Source organism: Anarrhichthys ocellatus, unplaced genomic scaffold (assembly GCF_004355925.1).
Source record: "Anarrhichthys ocellatus isolate YVR2014 unplaced genomic scaffold, GSC_Weel_1.0 scaffold78, whole genome shotgun sequence".
Classification (NCBI taxonomy): Eukaryota; Metazoa; Chordata; class Actinopteri; order Perciformes; family Anarhichadidae; genus Anarrhichthys; species Anarrhichthys ocellatus.
In genome coordinates, this window is record NW_022280108.1 from 1147222 (window position 1) to 1170531 (window position 23310).

The window sequence follows — 23310 nt, forward strand, 5'->3', positions numbered from 1 at the left end:
TTTTGTATTAGATAGATAGATGGATGGATGGATGGATGGATGGATGGATGGATGGATGGATGGATGGATGGATAGATATTAATATCAAATGCAAATATCAAATGCACAATATATACAATGGGAATAACAGAGTAAAATATTAGATATAAAATGCACAATATATACAATGAAATATAATAATATTAAATTACAACAACCATGTAATTTAACTGTAAGTAAAGTGTCTTTTTTTCCACCACTGGTTCTTAAAGCATTAATGGTTCTTGTCCTGGTATAGTTAATTCTTAAAACAAACATGATGGAGCTTCTACCGTGTAAAAGAAAATCTCGTTTTTTCCAACCTAAATCTCAGAAATCAGAGTTTTTGAGGCGCACTCGAGGGCAAAACTCGTAGAAGAATGTCCCTGCGTGTCTACTGGCAGTATTACGGTAATCCCTCCCGGAGGATCTGTACGTGGCAGCGTCAAAACCCTCAGACCCTGTCCGTCCTGTTCATAACTCCGGTGTGCCAACTGACACTGCGTCCGCATACCAGCGTGTGACGTCCCTCTGTAGGTCGCGAGAGAATAACGGTAAGATAACAACGTTCGATATACTACAACGACGTTTACGTCACTGAACCGTTGAAGCTCGCGCTGCCTGTCGAACATGATGGTTGTCAATAACTGGGTTCAACAGGATTAGTTTTTTTTGGGGGGGGGGGGGGGGGTACCAACCAAACACTTTGTGTGGTACCCGTGAAGGTACGCGTACCAACGGCTCGTTGTTGTCGTGTTTATCTACCGACATGTTTGTTTCTACGTTTCTAAAAGCAGTGAAAACAAGGTGGAAGGAGAAAGTTTTCTGAAAGTTTTATACTAACTTTTTTATTTATTTGTGTGGCAAAAGGCATCTCACAACAGTGTTCATCGCGCATGCGCGAATAATTTGAACGTTGGTGCTGTTTAATACAAACGTCTGCTCGTGAAGGACATTAATGGGCGGGGGGACCCTATAAGTGTTGGGGATTCCTAGAAACGACTATGTGACGTCACCAGGATGGTTTGCTATCCAGATAGAAAAAAAAAATCCTCTCCAGAATTGTTTCAACAGTCTGAGGATGGTTAAAAAGAGGTAGCGTGTCATTTAATTTGGGGTACTACAGTAGAAGTAGAGTAGGAGTAGAGTGAGACATTTCCCATTCAAATCAACTAAGCACAATGGTCATAGTAGTGGCCATTTTTATGTGCCGTTGCCATAAAGTAACAATAATGTCAGGAAGTAAAGTGACATTTTTTTTATCAACCTGACAAAATTACGTTCTTGTGGGAAGAAAAGAAAAGAAAAGGCAACACTGTAACTTCTTTACATTGTATTAGAATGTAACTTTCTTTACATTCTAATAGAATGTAAAGAAGCTACAGTGTATAGAATGATTCTATTGAAGTTATTCCTTTTTTATATGTTTTAGACGAGTCACTAATCACTTTAAAATAGCGATTTTAGCTGATTTAACTTGCAGACATGAGATTGATCTTCTCATGTCACTCGCTTTATACAATGATATAAATTCATCCCCGTTTTATTGATATCCTACGAAATATTACTCCTCACTTTTCATGTGTTTTTCCTGCAAAAGTCCAGCAACATGAGTCTGTTTTCGCTTGTTACATGCATACTGTCTTTTCAAAATAAACTTCCATCTTCACAGGAAACAACTAAGGTTTAGGGCAGGCATGTCCAAAGTCCGGTCACACATGAATGCTTACATTTGGTTACATTGCTATTTGCTGTCATTGAAAATAAAATGATGAAATAACAATGTATGTATAGGCTACTTGTATTGTTTAAAATAATGTCAGCAGGGACTGTTGGCCCTTGGGCATTTTCATATTATCAAATCTGGCCCTCTTTGAAAAAAGTTTGGACACCCCTGCCATAAAATGTCTTAAAAGCTGCATTCTCTCTAGTGACCACCAGGGGGCGACTCCTCTGGTTGTATAGAAGTCTATGAGAAAATGACTCTACTTCTCTCTTGATTTATTACCTCAGTAAACATTGTAAACATGAGTTTATGGTCTCAATCTCTAGTTTCAAGTCTTCTTCAATACAGCAGGATGTTCATTTTGTAAATTATGCTCCATTTAGAGTCAAACAGTCCATAAAGCAGAGTATGCCGTAATCCAAAATGGCGACGCCGAAATTGCAGAACTTGAGGCTTTCAAAATGTCAGTCCACAAACCAATGGGTGACATCACGATGACCACGTCCACTTCTTATATACAGTCTATGGTTCTAATCAGTCACTAGTGTAGCATTAAGCATGGTGAAATTACCAAGCTAGCTAGCTAACCAGTGTACAACTAGCTACTTATTTAGCTAGCTTGCTAGTCCCGCCATGATTTCATGCTACACTGGTTACAGAAAATGAGCCGGACAAAGTTGTCACTCATCTGTTGATGGCAATGTGTTTTCTTACGCTGTGACAAGAGAGTGTGGCTGAAATATTTAAGCTGTAAAATTACAACTCATTTAGCAGCTGGTTGGCTAGTTAGTTTGCTAGCTCGCCATTTCTTCTCCAGTTTCCGGTTCATTACACGGTCCAGTTTGATTCTTTCCTGTTAGCTTTGAAAATAGACAAAGACATTAGCTTTCTCCACCCTCGGCAAATACCGCAAAACATCCCTGCACACACAGTCCTAGAATAAAAGGGTTGCATGTGCGCCAGGTGAAAGACGCCCTGCAGCCATTCAATGGCAGAAATTGGATTTGGTATAATTGGAGAGGCAACACAAAGAGCGATGCTATAAACCTGTCAGCATTAATTGGGCTGTAAGGCAGGTGACATGCACTCTAAAGAGGAAGATGTCATTTTAGATACGGCTGCTTTATTAAATCATATCTCTGATCTCTCATATGTCTATCTATCTTCTGGTTGTATGTCTTTTTTAATCATAAATGTTGAAGCAATGCTTATCTAAATGTCTGGCTGGTTTATATTCACTACAGCACGACTGTCTTGTTTTTTTTTTCTTAAACATGGTTTATATAAGCCTTCAGTGTTTACATACCAGAAAAAGGCTTTTGGACGTTGACGGTGTGTATGTTTACTCTCATGCACATAAAAGAATGTGTGTGTTACGAACATTTAGAAATGGTTGTCATTCAGAGTAAAACATATTCAGCCTAATTTTAGCTGCAGTACGGCTCCAGATGTTTCAGCTCTCATTGCATCTGAAGCACATTTGCACAAATCTTGGACGTGCACTTTCAATACTTTTTAACCCGTTACTGTATTTTGTTGTCGAGTTCACAGGTCTGATAAACGATGTTGGAAACGCTCACTTCCTTTGTCTCCGAGCAGAGAGACACTACAATGTGTTTCTATTGGTTGGCTGATTGTGTGAAGTTGCGAAATTGTTGCAAAACTAGAAATGATTCTTCACCCGTCATGTGATGTTGAGTGGAAGTGAAAGTTGGAGCAAAAGTCCCTGAGGACTGAAGTGGTAGTGTTTCACCAGAGTCCCTTTAGAAAACCTCTCATTCTACTGCAGCAGGGTCTGACAGTCTGCCCCTCTCAGTCCTGGTTCTGGTTCTCCCGTTGCCTCCCTTCCCTCCAGCGGGTCCAGCAATACGTCCTGGGTCTCCAGCAGCGTGGTGTCGGTGTTGGCTGCTGCCGGGAGCTGAGCTCTCCTCCACGCTCCGGATCTGTGTCTGTCCACGGTGGACCGGTCTCTGCTGGAGGATCTGGGTCTGACCACGGTGGACCGGTATCTGCTGGAATCTGAGCTGAAGGAGTTTCTGGTGAACCTGCATGAGTTCATCTGGTTTCACCAGAATCCGACCCGGTGGCTCCGATGACGAGCATTAAGAATAACTCTATAGAAACAGACCATCTTCTCTCTGATGGTCTATTTACTGATGGAGGTCTGAAAGAGGATCAGGACTACAGTGAGACTGGTTCAGGACCAGTTTCAGTGTAGGTGGAGCTATTTGTCTTCTATCCACTCACCAATGACAAGTTTGAACTTTTGAATCTGAAATAGTTTTCTCTGCTGGAGCAGCGAGTTAAATCTCAGGATTGTCTGAGCACGCTCACGGCCTGTGAATACTTTATGTGGCGTATTGCGTAATATCTATGCATCAGTGTGCACACGTGTGTCTGTGTGTGTGTGTGTGTGTGTGTGTGTGTGTGTGTGTGTGTGTGTGTGTGTGTGTGTGTGTGTGTGTGTGTGTGTGTGTGTGTGTGTGATGTGTCTTTGGGGAGAGTAAGTACATGCCAGCCCTGCTTACCGATTAACATCAGCGAGAAGAATACCTGTTAACCATTTGTTTGTTTGGGTCTCAGTTCACCACTTAGAGGCTTCTCAGTGTGGAGGGAAAGTGTTGACGAGCATCTTGACTTTGAGAGCGTTTTGCGGTATTTAGCTCTCATTCTTTAGTAACGTAAACCGTGTTTACATCCAGCAAAACACCCATAAAACACAATTAATTTACAGATTTGTCTATTTTGCATCTTTGCTATAAAATTATATATTTTTTAAACTCTCTGGGAAAATAAAGATTTAGAAAGATGCGCTTTAGATTTAATCGGTTTTCAGACCTCTTGACCTATTTTTTTCGTCTGCTTTCCCTCAAAACAGTAGAAAAACATTATTTGAACAACTTCCCCAATTGGCTCTTGTGTGACCCAAAAGGCAGCTTGTTGCTCCTTTTCAGCCAGGTTTTTGTCCTCAGTGGATTTGTTGTCAAGTGAGAAAAGAAAAGAAGCTAAAAGAAGAACAGAACAACTGCAGATGTTGGAAGTTTTACTGTTTTTAGAGGAAACGTTTGCTCCTAAAAGAAAGCCTTTCCCAATTGGAGACCTTGGGTCCTGCCTGCTTTGCGTGTGTGTTGCTGTGCTTTCTTATCTCTTCATCTGGAGCCTCACCTTCATGTAAAACAGTATAAAGTCTGGAGAAAGGATCTCCTGTTGGTTGTTGTCTTGATTACGCACCAAGATTGTGCAAGAATACACTGGTCTACTTTAGGTTGTGTTATCTTACAATTTGATCATCTTTGTGGTCGTAATTTGAGGAAAGTGTGTGTGTTGTTGTTTCTTTTGCATATTTGTTTGAATGCATAGAACACAGGAAGACATGGTGCATTCAATGTCTCCGTTCAAAATACCGCCGTCTGTCCTCTCATGACCCGTCCTGTCCTCACTGCTGTTTCCTCTCGTCGGCCAGAAATGCCAGGCGAGTGTCGGGGGGGCAGTAAATGTAACAGGCCTCTCTCCAGGAATGTGACGTGGTGGGTGTTACAGCCTGCAACAACAGGAGGGGCTGTGTTTGGGCTGAGCCGGCGCACAGCCCGTAAATTACAAGGAGAGAGAGATGTGGTCCTTTCATTTGTAGCCGGGGATTGTGGGTAGTTATCTGACCTGGCACTCATTAAGAAACCAGAATCACTCTTCTGTCACACTTTGGAAGCTAAACAAGGACCTGATGATGATGATGAGAGTTGTTTGTGAATGTCTCTCCTTTAAAGAGTGATTTACAACACTTTTTATATTCTAAAATTACAAATCTTTGCTGATCTGACTCGTTGATGCAGGACACACTAAATGAAATACATTTAAAAAGCATCAAACAAACAGGGGAAGGCTGAAAAAACCGAAAGGTCACCAGTTCGATCCTCGGCTGCACCGTGTCCTGTGTCGAAGTGTCACTGAGCAAGACACTGTACCCCTAACTGCTCCCCGGGCGCCTGTCATTGGCAGCCCACTGCTCCCTATATATACAGGGATGGGTCAAATGCAGAGAATAATTTCCCCACTGTGGGACTAATAAAGGAATGTTTCTTCTTCTTCAGCCCTTCACTAATAACACCTACTGTTTGTTTGTACCATTTGGCATCTTTGACTCACAAACAAGCAGAACTCTACCGTCCACCATGTTTGTTTTACTGAAGACTTTACGAAGGATCCACTGAACTCTGGTTCAGACAGATGTCTCCTGGTTCAAACTGTTTTTCCTTAAAGGATTTAAGTATAATTTACTGTCATTAAACAACAGACGGTTTGCACAACCTAATGCAGATGTAGCCCATTTGCTACATTTATTCACAGATTATTTGTCAAATAGTGACAGTTTGAGCAAATCTGACAAAAGCTTATTATTCTTAAAGTTGCCAACTGTAGCTTTAAAGCTTAAACTCTTTGTCGTGACTCATTTTGTCGACTTGTGTTTCGTCAGCACGTGTCATGAAAGTGAAATGATTTCTTTTTTTCACCTGCAGCAGATACAGACCACACCAATAATGAAGGTGCCACTTCTCTGCGCCTCTCTAAGCTCTTAGATTGCGGTGTGTGTGTGTGTGTGTGTGTGTGTGTGTGTGTGTGTGTGTGTATGTGTATGTATATGTGCGTGTTTTACACATGGCAACAGTAAACAGTCATCTCCAAGAGGAGAAAGTGGAGCAGTGTCACTTTTCACCTGAGATCACAAACTAAGCTGGACTCGTTTAGTCCTCCTTTTTTAAGCTCTTTTGTTGAACTCTACGGTCGCTTCTGACAAGAAAATCATAGTAAATGTTGACACAATAGGTTCAAATATATCTTTACATTTCTGTTCAGCATTTGAAGGATATAAAACCTGTTGGTTTCACATTTGTCATGAAGTATCTAGGAGCCATGTTGAACTGCAGAAAAGGAGAATTAACTTCTATTTTTATTACATTACAAGAACAAGACATTGAGAAAATTGGGCTTCAAGATTGTGATTTGATAATATACATTTTGTTTGTGAGAGGTGAAGATGAACATCTATATATATACTCCATATATTTAGTTTTAACACTATTATTCTCCCACATTGTCTTTGTTCTCTCTTAAAGAGAACTGGGCATGTAGAGCCTCCCAGCAGGATACGTGACTCATTTCTAGGAAACATGCTGGAAACTCTGAATATTGAGAGACCATCATGTAATCTGGTACGGAAACACAGCATCACTGCATAAAGTGCTGACTCAGGGTAAAAGCAAACTGTTTTTTATATGTGTTCAAGAATAAGAAGGTGATTTTGAAATGGCTGGATTGTTAGATTGTGTGAATCTGTTTGTGACGTGATGATGTTTCGTCCTCGCAGGTCGTTGAAAGAGACAGAATGACGATGTTCCTGTCCTTCGTCCTCTGGATGCTGCTCTGCTGCTGCTGGACCACACGAGCAGAGATATACACCTCCATCAGTACGTTTGAGCTTCTGGTCCTTTGAGACACGAGGGACATTGAGGCGACTCCTCTGGTTGTATAGGAGTCTATGAGAAAATGACTCTACTTCTCTCTTGATTTATTACCTCAGTAAACATTGTAAACATGAGTTTATGGTCTCAATCTCTAGTTTCAAGTCTTCTTCAATACAGCATGATGTTCATTTAGTACATTATGGTCCATTTAGAGTCACACAGACCATAAAGCAGGGGATGCTTTAGGGCGGGGCTACACAGTGAGTGACAGGTGGCTACCAGAGACGTTGTCCGGTCTGGGAGTTTTAGTACATCGTTCCTGCAGCACTTTATAGCAGCACCAGAGTTCCTCATGTAGACGAGAACACAGGTTTGAGCTCAGGAATGCAGGACCTTTCTTTGCCATTAAAAAAAGGTTTAAATGGAGGAAGTGGTTAAAGAGTCGGTCTGAGTTTATTTTGAGGCACCCTGAATAGCTTTTATGAGAAATAGTTGTGGTCCACTGATTCCTTAAATAGAATTTGTAAAAATCTCTTTCTTAAAAGAAATCTTCTGCATATTTTTTAACCTGATTCTAAGAAAATTCGAGAGCAACATGACACCTTAAATTAAGAAAGTTGATGCTGGATTTATAGTATCCGTCTCTCTCTGCAGGCCAGATGACCGACCTGATCTACACAGAAAAAGAGTTGGTCCAGTCTCTGAGGGATTACATTAAAGCAGAGGAGTCCAAGCTTGATGCTGTCAAAAGGTGCGTTCAAACCCTGTGACTAAAGACTTCACTCAAGTATTTAGGTACCGATGGATTCATCAGGTCATCTAGTTTCATATGATGTCAGTATCTTCTACAGTCCCTGAAAGTCTCACGACCCTTCTGATTTATCTTCTGGCCCTTTGAGGGGCCGCAACCTCAAGAGTGGGAACCACGAGACTAAACTACACAACTGTGTGTAAATGTTATATATGAAAATATATTTGTCACTTTTACCTTTTAACTTTTTAGGGGGATTTATTGGCAGAAATGGAAAATAATATTATTGAGTATGTTTTCTTTAGTGTTTAACCGCCTGAAACTAAGAATTTAGTGTTTTTGTTCCCTTAGAATGAGATGTTTATGTGTTCACAGAGCCGGCAGCCATGTTTCTACAGTAGCCCAGAACAGAAAAACAAACACTGGCTCTAGAAAGGGACATTTTGGCTGCTGTAGTTCTGCTACACGCTGGAGAAGTTTCAGTTGGTTGCAATCTGCAGCCTCACCACTAGATGGTGCCACATTCTACACACTGCACCTTTAAGTGTCGGGCTGACAAACAAAGTAGGATTGTGATACAAGGCTGGTGATGACTTGTCGGTTTGAAACCAGCTCCTCACTCCATGTTCTGCCTCATTGGTGTTGCGTCTTAAAACAGAGATACCATGGTAATAATCTTGATAAAATATCTCTGCTTGTGGAACGTTTCTTCTACATAATCCCAATGGTAAAGCTGCATGTTAAAAATATTAATAATATCTGTCTGTCTGTCTCACAGCTGGGCCAACAAACTGGACGCTCTGACCAGAGCGTCCACCTCCGACCCAGAGGGCTACCTGGCCCACCCAGTGAACGCCTACAAGCTGATGAAGAGACTCAACACAGAGTGGTCGGAACTGGAGACTCTGGTGCTGCAGAACCCCTCTGATGGTAAGGAAAGGAAGGAAGGAAGGAAGGAAGGAGTGGACAAGTTTGCTGGGGTTTTTACGTTGCTTGGAGCTCTGTGTTAAAACTAATTATGATATATTAATGTTTGTCGTGGTAGTATTCCACAGATGTGGAACTTTCTCATAAAAGACTTTCTCATAAAAAGGAGTACATTAGCTCCCCATTGTTACAAATGTGTTACAAAGGCAGGAAGTGAAGTATCTGGTTGAAGGAGACAGAATAAAACAGCAAGAGGAGAGGCCTCAGAGAGGCTTTCAACATCGTCAGAGAGTGCTAGAAAGAACAGCTTGTTGGATCGAAGTTTCTGGCAAATCTAGCCAATCTGCATTTGGTGAGTCACCGCTCTTTCTACGTGGCTCCTTTCTTAGCAGCTAATTTAAAACGCAGAGCGGTATAAGAGACTCACTGCAGCTGCAGTGTAGACGTTTCTGCTGATCTCTTAATACTTTCCCCAAGAGAGAAAAGAGGCCGTCATGTTTCAGCTGCAGCTGTTCCTCATCTCTGCATATTTTGTCCGTGTTCTCGTCCTTGTGTGTGTTGTTTGGACCTGAACGTCTGTGAGGCAGATAGCAGGAAATATGTGTCGTACAAGTGAGTGTGTGTACGTGGCCGTGAGGCAGAGAGAGACTAGAGAGACACTGGATGTAAACCTTTGAAGACGTACGGTAGTTTAATGTTTTATAAAGAGAATGGATTCTTCCGCTTTATGTTTTGGAAACGCGTGTGTGTTCACTTTGCCGTAAAGATAAAGAAAGTTAAAAGAAACATTGCAACTGAAAAAGAAAAATGTAATCTGGCCTTTTGCCAATCACACATCATATACAGTAAAGGCTCATTCATGCGTCACAAGTCGTGCAAATCACAGAAAGATATGAAATGAAAATGTCACATCAGCCCTCTGGAGTCTCTTTATGAACTCTCAGGATTAACTGAGCAGCAGGTTGTGATGAAATAACAAGAATACAAACAACCAAACATGATCATATCTCTCCAACACATTAGTTTTAGATATTGTTAGTCGTCATCATGAGCCACATAGGAGACACTGAGCTTCATCGGTTCCACCGTGGACAGACCCAGATCCACCAGCAGAGACCGGTCCACCGTGGACAGACCCAGGTCCTCCAGCAGAGACCGGTCCACGGTGGACAGACCCAGGTCCTCCAGCAGAGACCGGTCCACGTGGACAGACCCAGATCTGGAACTCCGGAGGGAGGAGGAGAGCTCAGCTCCTCCTCCTCCTCCTCCCCCTCCAGGAGCAGAGCTTCTCCTCTCTGGGAGCCAACACCGACACCACGCTGCTGGAGACCCAGGATGTATTTCTGGACCAACTGGAAGGAAGGGAGGCAACGGGAGAACCAGAACCAGGACTGATAGGGGCAGACTGTCAGACCCTGCTGCAGTAGAATGAGAGGTTTTCTAAAGGGACTCTGGTGAAACACTACCACTTCAGTCCACAGAAAACCTCCAGAATCAACCCGAAGTGAAAGTAGTAACTTTAATTAACTTCCATCGTGAAATTCCCGACCTGACTTTTTCTCTGCAGGGTTCATTTCCAACATGTCCATACACAGACAGTTCTTCCCAGATGAAGAGGATGAGACGGGTGCAGCCAAGGCGCTGATGCGTCTTCAGGACACGTACCAACTGGATTCTGAGGCCTTCTCCACAGGAAAGCTGCCAGGTAACCAAAGACTGAACATGAATACACTGAGAGAGATAGACTAGTGTGATCATTAACGAAAGAAAGAGAGGAATGCAAACTGAACCCACCCATAATGATTTTAAACTGCTGTGTTTATACTAATAGTTCTGGACATTTTTGTGAAATAAGATCATGTTGTTATATCCTCTTCAAGGGTTTAGGCTGGAGGTTAAAGATGGTTTAAGGTGGGGTTGAGATAAGTGTTATTTCAGAGTTAATGCTTTGGTGTTGGACAATGATTGGATTGAGGATAGATTTGCGTGTGGTTAGGAAACAAATGACTCAGTTATAGTTGCGTCATACAAGGACACATGTTGAATCTGTTGTCTTCAAGTTCAGCTTTTTTAATACAGACCTTCATCACAGTGAGGTTTAAAGGGACTTCACAGATCTGAGGACCCAACATGCACTGCTGTCTTCACCGTGGTCGTATTTTATAGTACTACTGGGAGCAGGCAAAGTCAGAAATACTCTATTTGTACACATATTGTCTTTAATCCTTAGAGACCTACATAGACCTGTAAGAACTGTGAAGAATCAAAACAGACGAGTGTAACTCATAGATACGACCGTAGACTGTAGGTGTAACCAGCAAAACACCATAAACCAACCTCCACAATGACGAGGAGGGATTGTAATTATCTGTAAACTCAAATCTCATGTTCATGGACTACTTTATTACCTTTGTACAAGAACTGTAAATAATTAGGTTTAGTATTTAAAGCATTATGAAGGAACAAAGGTTGAATATCATGAAAACTATTCGATTTGGCTTCAAAATATTTACTCAAATTAAGATTTTTAACTCCTCCTGTTTCGTAAGCATCTAAAAGCGAATTGTCCGTGATCGTGCGCGCCACATTACAAAAGTTTGGAGGTGCACGGCCGTGATTATGTCATTTTCTGACACGCGCCTCACGCCGGTTTCACTCATCATATAAACTAAGCTTCAGGGACCCCAGTAGACAGAAATATTCAAACCTACCACTTTACATGCATTTTTACTGCCTGCAAAAACATGCATCCTCCGAAAACCGCCATGCCAGTTTTCCCTTGTTTGGTACCGATGGATTCATTGGGTCATCTAGTTTCATATGATACCTGTATATTTACTCTAGCTTTAAAACCTAATGCAGCCATTCAAAGATGGTAGTATTGGGTCTCAGCGGGTTTCAAAATCATAACTGATCAAAAATGTTGACTTTAGTTGCACTTGAAGTTGCGAGGTTCAGTGTCATTCTTAACACAATTTTGACTCGACACAGGTCTGAGAAGGTGTGAAGGTGTGCACTTCTGCATGTCGGTATGCGTCTGTGTTCACTTGTGTTTTTGTGAGCATTTGTGCTCGTAGCTCTTCATGCTGAGCCAGAATCCATAACCTTAGATGACCGACTGCATGTCTCAACCTGCCAGTCTTCAAAGAACTTAAAACCAATTTGTAACTGATAAATGTCCAAAGAGTGACAAATCGGATGCCTGCTGAGGTAGAAAATTGCATTTTCATGTTTAAGATCATGCTAAATTTTACAGAAACATAAAAAGCTAAAGCAGGTGTGCACCAGAGGACAATAATTAGATTAGATTCATAAGTTAATCATAAAAAAGACTAAAGATAAGACAGACTGTAGGAATCCCATGCAAGGAAATATGCAGAATATAGTTAAAGTAATCTAAACTGAAATACTAAATATATTGTGAGCATCTGAATTAGAAAAATAAATATCATAAATACACAAAATTTCAGTCTTCAAGCATGATCCACGTTTGATGACTAAAATGTGATGAATGCATCATGATTCTTGGTGTATTGAATCTGGCTCCAGGTATGCACTCCAACATCTTACTGACGGTGGACGACTGCTTCGATATGGGGAAGACGGCTTACAATGACGCAGACTATTACCACGCCGTGCTGTGGATGCAGCAGGCCCTGAAGCAGCTGGATGGCGGGGAGGAGTCCGTGGCTACCAAGGCGGACATTTTGGATTACCTCAGCTACTCCGTCTACCAGATGGGAGACCTGCCCCGAGCCATCGAGCTGACACGGCGGCTGGTGGCTATCTGTAAGTTGTGCAGATGATGTAAGATAAAATCAGAGTTTAGAGCTGTCCCACTGTCATATCGTCATCTGTTTGAGGGCTCTCTCGCATCCCTTTATGAACAATTCTGCAGACTTTTCCTGAGGGAGGTGTCTTAAAGCTGCATTCTCTCTAGTGTCCACCAGGGGGCGACTCCTCTGGTTGTATAGAAGTCTATGAGAAAATGACTCTACTTCTCTCTTGATTTATTACCTCAGTAAACATTGTAAACATGAGTTTATGGTCTCAATCTCTAGTTTCAAGTCTTCTTCAATACAGCATGATGTTCATTTAGTACATTATGGTCCATTTAGAGTCAAACAGACCATAAAGCAGGGGATGCTTTAGGGCGGGGCTACACGGTGATTGACAGGTCTCCATCAGAACCGTATACAGCGTCTCTACGTCACTCCTCCTCCGTCCTAATATGGTCACTTCTGTTCACTGGTTGCGGAAAATCCTCGCTTGCTCTCTCTAATAATAGTTAAATGTAAGAAGCCTGGAAGACGTTAGAATCCGGGAGCAAAAAATATCAAACAAAAACCCACAATTAAATAACATGTCTATGGAGCTGTCCCATTTGTATTTATGCTATTTCAAGCTCTCGCAGCCTCTCACACTCAACCATTTACCAATATGACATCAGTTAACTTCCTGTACTCATTCATCTCAGTCTTTCTTGTGACCATGGAGGACGGGTGACTGGGTTCATGCTGTTTAGAAGTCTAGAATAGCTCTTGTATTTAAGTAGCACTGTTGAATGTTTCCCTCCCATAACACATACAGACACCGGCTAGCCGACCGGTACACTCCTCCACTGTGAGGTAATGGATGGGTTTGTTGTTTCACTAATCACTATGGTTCACCCTCCTCTCTCACTGCAGTGGTGGTCTGTGCCAGAGCTGCAGGGCGTTGTCCATCCGAAGTAAGAGCTCGTGGTTTCTGTTATTTCAGTCTCTGCATCGAGGGTGTGCGTTGACAGCTGCAGACCATCATTTTAAGATCTGTGGTGCGCTCGTTTACATGTCAATCGCAATGACTTAAGCCAGAGCAGATGTAGCAGGCGTAGACCTGCTGTAGTGCCACAATAGTAGCATTTAATATTCTCATATAACAGCTCGTACATGCATTAAATGCAGGAATCGGTAAATGATAAAGAAAAAGCAGGAAGCAAGGTAAAGGCCAGGTTAAGCAAATCAGAACCTAACTGGCAAATAGAGAGAGCAGAGAGCAAAGCAAGCACTTTTATTCTGTTTTTACAGGGAAACGTTACACAGTAATTTACATTTATTTAAAAAAGCTACAAACGTAACTGTCCGAAAAATAGCAACAAAGAAAATACAAAGTTAGAGGCATAGAAATAGAACAGGAGTAGAACATTGAACTGTGTCTCGTGATTTTTTGACTAGTACAAAAAAAACAGCTCGCTGTTTGGATCATTTTCTGTAGCCAGTGTAGCATTAAAGCATGGTGGAATTAACAAGCTAGCTAACTAGCCAGCTGTCCGCTAGTTAGCTAGCTAATTCCACCATGCTTTAATGCTACACTGGTTACAAAAAATAAGACGAACAACGTTGTGATGTGTTTTCCTACGCTGTGAAAGAAGCGTGTGGATGAAGCATTAAGATGTTAAATTTACTCCTTAGTGAGTCCGTGACTAAGTCGGTTTAGTTTATTCAGAAGTTAGCTACGGGCTAACGGTCGCAATAGAGTGTGCAGGAATAAGTAAAACTCGGAAAAGTGTTAGCATTTTTGCACATCCGTATTAGTTGTGGGTTTTTTGGTTAAACGCCTAAAATAAGGACTGTGCTCACAAACTTAAGATATTTAAATGTCGTCAATGTCAGTTGAAGCTTTTATGTGTCTTAAAAAAGGCGGTTGCTAACAAGTGGCTAAATGAATCAACAAAGCGTCATCACGCCGACTAGTTTACGGTCTCGTTTTGTTTACTAGTGCTGGAAGAATTAAGATCACTTACGCAAGGAAACAATACATCACCATGAAATACTCTAACGTTACTCAAATAAAAGTACCACGTAGTACCAACTGAATGTACATAAAGTACCAAAAGTAAAAGTACTCATCATGCAGGTAAATATTTCATTTCATAAACCGATCATATGTTTTGCATTAATTGCTGTTGAATAAAAGGTACAATACTTCCCTCTTGAGTTGCAGCGGAGTACCTCAAAACTGGACTGATATTGAAGTACTCCAGTAAAAGTACTTAGTTCCTTCCACAGCTTTAAGGTTCATTAATGCTGCGTTGAAGTGGTGACATCTGTTTACTGTAAATAGCAGCTGCCAGTCTAGTTAATTGTCTTTAATTAAGCCGTAAAGTAAACTCTACAGGTTGTTAAACTTCAGTTCAGAGTTGATCCACTAACAATTAAACTCGTCTTGTACTGACAGCCCCCGGCCACCAGAGAGCAGGAGGAAACCTGCGTTACTTCGAGCGGTTACTGTCGAAGGAGCTCAACGAGCAGAACCAGGACTACCAGCCGGCCTCCGAGGAGCCCATCCTGCTGGGAACCTACCGCAGACCTAAAGACCACCTCCCAGAGAGAGAGAAATACGAGGCCCTCTGCAGAGGAGAGGGGCTCCAAATGGTGAGCATATTGAGAAGTAGGTCGTTTGTAATGTAAAGAAATACTTCTATCTTAACGTGCAATCTAAAGTGTGCTTATTTTCATGACGAAAATGCTTTTGGTCTAAATTATTTTATATTGAGTAGATAGATCGTTTTGATTTTGGATTAGAGCTTCAACAATGATGAAAGGAATATATTGAATCGCACTATAACCCTACAAGAACCTTCCAGTCCCTCTAAATCGAGCCTCTCTTAAAATAAAAACATTCTCTGTTTCACCAGAACGACGCACGACGAAGCCGCTTGTTCTGTCGCTACCAGGACGGGAAGAGGAACCCTCGTCTGCTGCTGAAGCCCATGAAGGAGGAGGATGAGTGGGACAGTCCTCACATCGTACGCTACCTGGAGGTGTTGTCACACCAGGAGACTGAGAAGATCAAGGAGCTGGCTAAACCCAGGGTGAGAATATGAATACACAAATAAATAATAAGTCTGCACTTGACACAAGACGTACAACAAAAGATATATGTCTAGATATACCTACATGTTTAAGAAAAGAGTGTCATCATAATCATTACATCTCAGAGTTTGTCCGAACACTTTATTTCTGTGTTTTTATTTTTCAGCTCGCCAGAGCAACAGTCCGTGACCCCAAAACAGGCGTCCTGACCACAGCCAACTACAGAGTATCCAAAAGGTTCTTTTTAGTCATTAATACCTGTTTAGAGCTCATTATTATCAGCTTTTATTATTCATTATTGATACCATTTGCAGTGTGAACCAAGGTACTCCAATCATCACTGTAATGTTGAGGGATTCAGCCTTTTTACCCAACTACCCTTCACTCTTTTCTAACATTATTTGAGCTGTTATTTGCTGTTCTTTAAAAAAAAAAAAAAAAAAACCTGTTTAATATAAACTGCTGTAAGTTGTGATATTTTTTGGGTGTGATTTCAACATTCCTACTTGTTTTTACAAAGAACCTCATGAGATTTTTGTTAAAAATGACGAGGCTGATACAAAACAAAAGCCTCTGTAAAGCTGTAAAGTAACATAGACAATCTGGTAAAAACGTGTTTCTAATAAGATAATATTATCATATGGTTCAGTTTCACTTTTCCTTTGTAGGAAGTCGGATATTTTCAGTGTGTGTGTGTGTGTGTGTGTGTGTGTGTGTGTGTGTGTGTGTGTGCACTGTACTGTGTGCTCACACACGTGCACGTCTTTGTCTGTTCAGTGCCTGGTTGGAAGAAGTGGACGACCCGGTCATTGTCAGAGTCAACCAGAGAATAGAAGACATCACAGGCCTCGAGGTCGACACTGCAGAGTTACTACAGGTGATGTAATACTTTCATTATTACATCATCACATCACATGTTACACAGAAATCTGATATCCAGAATCATTTACACACAAGTGAAATAAGGTCTGTGGTAAAAACAAGCGTCAGAGATTTTAAAGCTTAGTTCTACGATATGAAACATGTCATTAAATAACCCTCTGCTGTTTAGAAACTCTTCAAGAAAAATCTCACACTCAGTCTCACTCCTGCTGCACTACTTGTTGTGGAAGTAAGAACTTCAGTAAAAGCGTAAGAAAAACAAAAAATACATTTTGAATAAATCACATTTAAAAACCTCAACAGCAGCGTTTCCTGATGATGCTCCTCAGATCTAAGTATGTCAGGTTACATTCTTTTTTTATCAACTAATAAAACACAAGTTTTAAAGCTACATATACTTGCATTATAGGTGCCAGGGAAGTATTTTTTTTTGTGTAATTATTTTAATAATAAATCTTTGTCGATGGATCACCAGGTGGCTAACTACGGAGTTGGAGGACAGTACGAGCCACATTACGACTTCTCACGGGTGAGTTCATTTCTCTGTGAGAGTGACAGAAATATGAAGAAGTCAAAAGATGTTTCAACATCACTCTAAATGAATGTGTTTTCTGTTTATTATGAGGAGTCATTTGTTGCTCATTGTTGGCTGTGCAACATTAGCATTTATATAGATATTTTAATTGAAACAAGCTTGTTAAGAGACTTCATATTCTATTATTAGTGTATTTATTTGATGAATTCTATAAAACCATCCCTTCGTTCTCTCTTCCTCCCACTTCTTCTGCCACCTTTCCTTCAGTCTTATTACATAATGTGTTATTACATAATGTGTTATTACATCATGTGTTATTACATAATATGTTATTACATGAAGCAGTGTTATTACATAATGAGTTGTTACATTAGGCCGTGTTATTACTTAATGTGTTATTACATAATGTTATTACATGAAGCAGTGTTATTACATAATGAGTTGTTACATGAAGCCGTGTTATTACATAATGTGTTATTACATAATATGTTATTACATGAAGCTGTGTTATTACATAATGAGTTGTTACATTATGCCGTGTTATTACATAATGAGTTGTTACATTATGCCGTGTTATTACATAATGTGTTATTACATGAAGCAGTGTTATTACATAATGTGTTATTACATGAAGCAGTGTTATTACATAATGTGTTGTTACATGAAGCAGTGTTATTACATAATGTGTTGTTACATGAAGCAGTGTTATTACATAATGTGTTGTTACAGGGCCTTTAGAGGCCGGGCTCCTACTGTGGGTCTTTCTTGTGATGGGTTAAACCTTCTAACCATCTGTTGCAGCGTCCTTTTGACAACAACCATGACGGAAATAGACTCGCTACCTTCCTAAACTACGTAAGTACACGTGCGTGCAAGCGAACGGTGTTTTTTTTCATCATGTATTTTTTTGTTCTTGAATTTCATCTTTGTAGAAAGATGAGCCTGATGCTTTCAAAAGATTAGGCACTGGAAATCGTGTGGCGACTTTTTTGAACTACGTGAGTACGTGCATCCAGTCGCCGTGTAGCAACGCCCCTAAAATCTTTTGTTTCAGCCTCATGAGCAAATGCACGAGCTCTGGTTCAATCTTGGACTTGGATTGATTGACTTTGATTTTGGCCTTTAGTGTGGCATTGCAGTCATATATTTCAGATCCTAGAGTTGCTCGATGTAATGGGGCAAGAAGCTGTAATTATTTCTACAGATTTTTGCAGAGATGATAATCCCTTCACCTGCGTGACTGAGAAACTTTGCAGACAAATACCTCAGAAGTTTTTTTTGTCAATCAGTTCCAGTACATGTTTGAGAGTTTTGTTGGCCATCCTCTGTCAACATGCTGATGTAGAAGCCACTCTTTATTTTACCCTCGCTGACACTGGGTTGTACGAAGTACAATTATACACAAAAAGAGAAAAAGATCTGACTTTTGAATGAGGTTTGCAGTAATTGATTGATTTGCTGTTCACCTTGATACATGATGTGAAAGTGCTTCAGAACATTAATTATCTTTATCATCAGTCTTTATTTATTCTGAATAAACAAGTCTTTCATAAGAGATGGACAGTATAACAGGACAGAGTACAGTGAAACCATTGATTCCTGAAGGGAACTTATAGCCAGGTAGTGTAGCAGCAGATACTACAGAAATAAAAATAAAAACCTGTTAGTTAAAGAGTAACTAAACCTCGGAGTTTTGGCTAAAGTGTGTCTAGCCTTGAAATTCAAAAAAATCCTTCTGGAACGTGTAGCATTACAACCAAAGCCGTTTCTCTATTTTTTATGTGCACTTGAAAGTAAGCTGTTAGCACAGCTAGCTAGATAGCTTGTTAATTCCACCATGCTTTAATGCTACAGTTACAGTTAACATCAAAAGCACCACATGAACTTCTGGGCTCGGTCTACGTCACTTAAACATTTAGCCGAATTTCACTGTTCTTGACTCGCGATGGCCGTTACGCTTTTAATTAGCTCAAGCTAATAGCTAGCGCTAATGCGAGCATGCTGACTATTATGATTGTGGTTGGGTAAGAGTGCTGCAATGCTTCAGTTTTAGTTAACAAATACAGGATAAATGATAAACATTTGTGTTTTTAAAACATTTGAGTTTACGTGCAAGGATATGTGCATACTAGCTAGTAGATATTAGCACGAGCGATTATTGTAAATGATTTACAGGCTAATTAAATACGTGACGACTACTTTTAATTAATACTCCACACTCTACAGAGATGAGACACGTTGGTTTTATACTCAAATACCCAGAGACAAGTAGTTTGGGAGTTAATGTTCGTATCGAAGCATTGCAGAAATAAGTAGAAACCAGTTTAATTGTTATAACTGTGATCCAGAAAATATTTGGTACGACGCTGAAACATGTCCTACAAGGAGAACATTACTTTACAGTTTATATTTTAGATAACAGACGATCTCTTCAGATCAATGAAGATATGTGACTAGTGAAGAAATAGAAAACAACTGGTGGGTCTGTTTAAAAGACCGTATTCTCTTTTGCTCTGCTTGAGTATTTCTTCAGTCTTTCTAGTCTTCTCTCTGTAGTGAACATAGAAACTTTCTTGCACTCCTTTGTTGTGAAAAGATGTGTGACTTTTCATTTTGTGCATTTTATTTCTCAAAAGACCTTGTTGTTGTTATCACATACTGCTCATCAAGGAGTTTCTCACATTAACTGGGTGAGATTGGTTCTTGGTGGCAGAAAGATTTAGTCGTAGTTTGGGTGTAAATAGACACATTTTCTGTTCCGCCTGGATACAAATAGTATTGCTGGCGTGTTAACAGCATCTGACATACGTATATATATTTTTTTAATTAAATGACATAAAAACTTTTAATGTGTTGGGTAAACATCCTACTTGTATTTCTGGATGAATACACATATTGAAAATTAATATTATTTGCTTTATCACAGTTATTGTTAAATAAAACAAATGTACATAGTATTTTGCTAAAAAACAAACACAGATAACTTTACTTCTTTTTTTTTTAAATGCATCCTTTGAGGATTGTTGAATAGCAGAGTTTATTTTTTAAAGAAAAATACAAAGAAAGTTTCCAAGTGTTTGTTGTCTTTTCTCAGATGAGTGATGTGGAGGCAGGAGGTGCCACCGTCTTCCCCGACTTTGGAGCAGCAATCAAGCCCAGAAAGGTAAAAACAACGCGGAGTTTGTCTTCATAGTGTGTCGAGTGTGTTTACTCTTCCCATCTCTCTTGTGCACATTGGATGTTGCCATGTTTCCATTTGTTCCATTTCTTCACAGGGGACGGCGGTGTTCTGGTACAATCTGTTCAAGAGCGGGGAGGGAGACTATCGGACCAGACACGCAGCCTGTCCCGTCTTAGTCGGGAGTAAATGGGGTGAGTCAAAGTTCACATGCATCACACATTAAGACACTAGTACAAGGTTTGTTGCATGGGACAGAAAAACAATCAGAAAAATAACTATATTATATCTGGATATATTGATAAATTGAATGGTATTCAATCGTCGCAAAAACACAAAGTCAATAGACAGCGATTCATTTTTTTCCCCTCCGGTGTAGGCGGGACTCAAATGTGTCTTTTTTAAATGAATTATCCTCATAAATGTACACATAAAAATGATTTAACGGTAGTTTAATTAAGTTGCATGTCAAATCATGTTTTTATGAACAGGAATATCAGTCAGTGTTGATCTTCACATTTCATGCTCCATTACAAACGTACGCTAAACTTTTCTGGGGCCAATGCTTTCACCTCATGCCGACGTGGAAAATGGAAGTAGTGAAGGCTTGTAGTGTGTTTCTGTTTTCTAATATAAAGGCTATTTTAAGTGTTTTTTTGTTTTGTTTTTCTGTGTCAGTGTCAAACAAGTGGATTCACGAGCGTGGACAAGAGTTCAGGAGACCATGTGGCTTAAGAGAAGTGGACTGAAGTTTGAACCACACCTACCGAACAGCGAAGCACACACACATATGTATTCCGTTCTGCACAACGTGATTGTTTGATGTCTTTATTTGCACAAAAAAATTCGAGTGTAGCTTTTTCGCATATCATTTACGTTTTATGTTGACGTTCAAATTAATTGCACAAAAGAATGCTGTCAGTGTGCGTTCGAGGGGCGGAGCTTAGCAAAGGGTCAATTAAGATAAGAATTCAACAAAAATGTTCCGTATATAGAACTAACTAAAACGCAGCTTTATCAGTCTCATTTTACAGTCTTTCAAATCTAATTTAAGTAACCGGTCGACCCAAATGTGTGAGTCCATCTTTTTTTCCACTGATACCAAAAAAATACTTGTGTGTTTTTGGTCACATTCCCCAAAACTGCTCCACTCAGCAGAAGCGTTTTTTCAGCTTTTCAAAGTAAAATAGTTAGTGTTGGTGGTCATACAGATAAGCCCTTATTTAATTTAGCTAATATCTTATCTGTTTAAAACACCAAAACATACAGAAAGTGTGACAAAAACCTCTACAAAATAGTATCAGAGCAGGTCACATATACATATCTTTAAGAGAGAATATATACATTTAACATTTCTGAATAAGAAGCAGCTACAGAAAGAAGAAAAAGTTCTATTATTTTGAAAAATTACTTTTGGTGATTCGAACTCAGTATTTAGAGGTTAATTTGGGAAACAGCTGTTGGTTGCCATCAGTCTTTCAGACACAAATTGACTTTACTGTATCTTCATCGCTAACAACTTTGTGTTTAAACTATTTAAATACTCCTGTCACATCATTCTTTGTTCTTTGCATCCAAAGTGTTTTTATTTCCTTCAAACCTGACAGAAAAACATATTTCCTCCAAATCTTGTCCATGTTGTTTTTATTTATATAGTATTTAAATTATTACTGTTATTTCACATTTTGTGCTCTTTCTACAAGATAGCAAACACTTTAATAAACAGTGTCTTTCATGAAAAAAGTTGTGTGTCTTTACTGTTTCTCATGGTTTCTCACATTAAAACAGAAGGAATAGAGTAAAGTGTGGATATAGAATCTCCAGTGTGATTTAGCTGGAAGCCATTAGAAGCTACTTTTAGGTTTTTATTATGAGTCAGCTGGAGAGACCACCAGGGACGGACCGTTCCAGATCTGTTATTCTAAACTTTGTCTGACACAACTAACTGCATGCCAAGGAACATCCCTCATCTACCCTATAAAGTGCTGCAGGGATGACTTACTTCTGTAGGCCAACAGGAAGTTAGCATCATGGTTCCCTCAACAAAAAGCCATCGGGAACTTTTCATCTGATTTTAAAATCTCTTTGGATTGTGTTAACCGCAGACCTTGTTTCAGACATTTAACCAAAACATTAACTTCCAGACAATTGCTGACTCATTCCTGGGTTTTAGGGGGCCAGTTCTGAAAAGTGAAGTCAATGCTGAAGTGCCTTAAAGCTGCATTCTCTCTAGTGTCCACCAGGGGGCGACTCCTCAGGTTGTATAGAAGTCTATGAGAAAATGACTCTACTTCTCTCTTGATTTATTACCTCAGTAAACATTGTAAACATGAGTTTATGGTCTCAATCTCTAGTTTCAAGTCTTCTTCAATACAGCATGATGTTCATTTAGTACATTATGGTCCATTTAGAGTCACACAGACCATAAAGCAGAGTTTTTTTTAAATAGTTTACTTTGCTTCATTTTAAAGAAAGAACCGATGATACACATGGCCATCCTTTGTTTAATGACAGGAAATAAAGTCAACAATGGTTCCTGGAGGTAAAGACAAATGATTCCCTGAGACTCAGTAACAGCCCTTTCAACCCTTAACATGGTTGTTACGTCGGTAAAAACATCACTTTACTTTATAAAGTACCTGCTGTTACATTATATAACATCATGATTTAGGGGTTGCTTTACTTAGCTCAGAGTGCGGTACCACTGCAAAACATTCCTATAAAATAAAATATACAAAGGACACTACAACAACCAAACGTGGAGAGTGAGGCGGAGGGACGGTTTGAACTAGTGTAGCATTAAAGCATGGTGGAATTAACAAGTTAGCTGCACGTTTGCTAGGTAGCTAGCGTGCTAATTCCACTATGTTTTAATGCTACACTGATTACAGAAAATGAGCCAAACAAAGATAGTTGAAAATAGTCCTAAACAAATTGAAAGTTACTCCTGTTTGAGAAAGGTTCCCAAACTTATTTAGGA

At 40.0% G+C, this 23310-nt stretch overlaps 1 protein-coding gene across 4 annotated transcripts; it reads left to right on the forward strand.

The window, feature by feature from the left end:
* The first annotated feature begins 466 nt into the window (after positions 1-466).
* p4ha2 (procollagen-proline, 2-oxoglutarate 4-dioxygenase (proline 4-hydroxylase), alpha polypeptide 2) lies at positions 467-22073 on the forward strand. 4 transcript variants are annotated; one of them, XM_031874123.1, is made up of 16 exons: positions 467-572; positions 7107-7206; positions 7858-7954; positions 8733-8884; positions 10449-10586; positions 12431-12670; positions 15098-15294; positions 15558-15734; positions 15902-15972; positions 16513-16612; positions 17093-17146; positions 17954-18007; positions 18085-18150; positions 20247-20315; positions 20428-20524; positions 21009-22073. In XM_031874123.1, the coding sequence occupies exons 2-16, from the start codon at positions 7125-7127 to the stop codon at positions 21077-21079; spliced, it is 1665 nt and encodes a 554-aa protein (XP_031729983.1). In that variant the 5' UTR covers positions 467-572; positions 7107-7124; the 3' UTR covers positions 21080-22073. The 4 variants fall into 4 exon arrangements, with proteins under 4 accessions (XP_031729983.1, XP_031729986.1, XP_031729985.1 ...); XM_031874124.1 differs by lacking the exon at positions 467-572 and adding an exon at positions 3918-3958; XM_031874126.1 differs by lacking the exon at positions 18085-18150.
* Positions 22074-23310: the final 1237 nt, after the last annotated feature.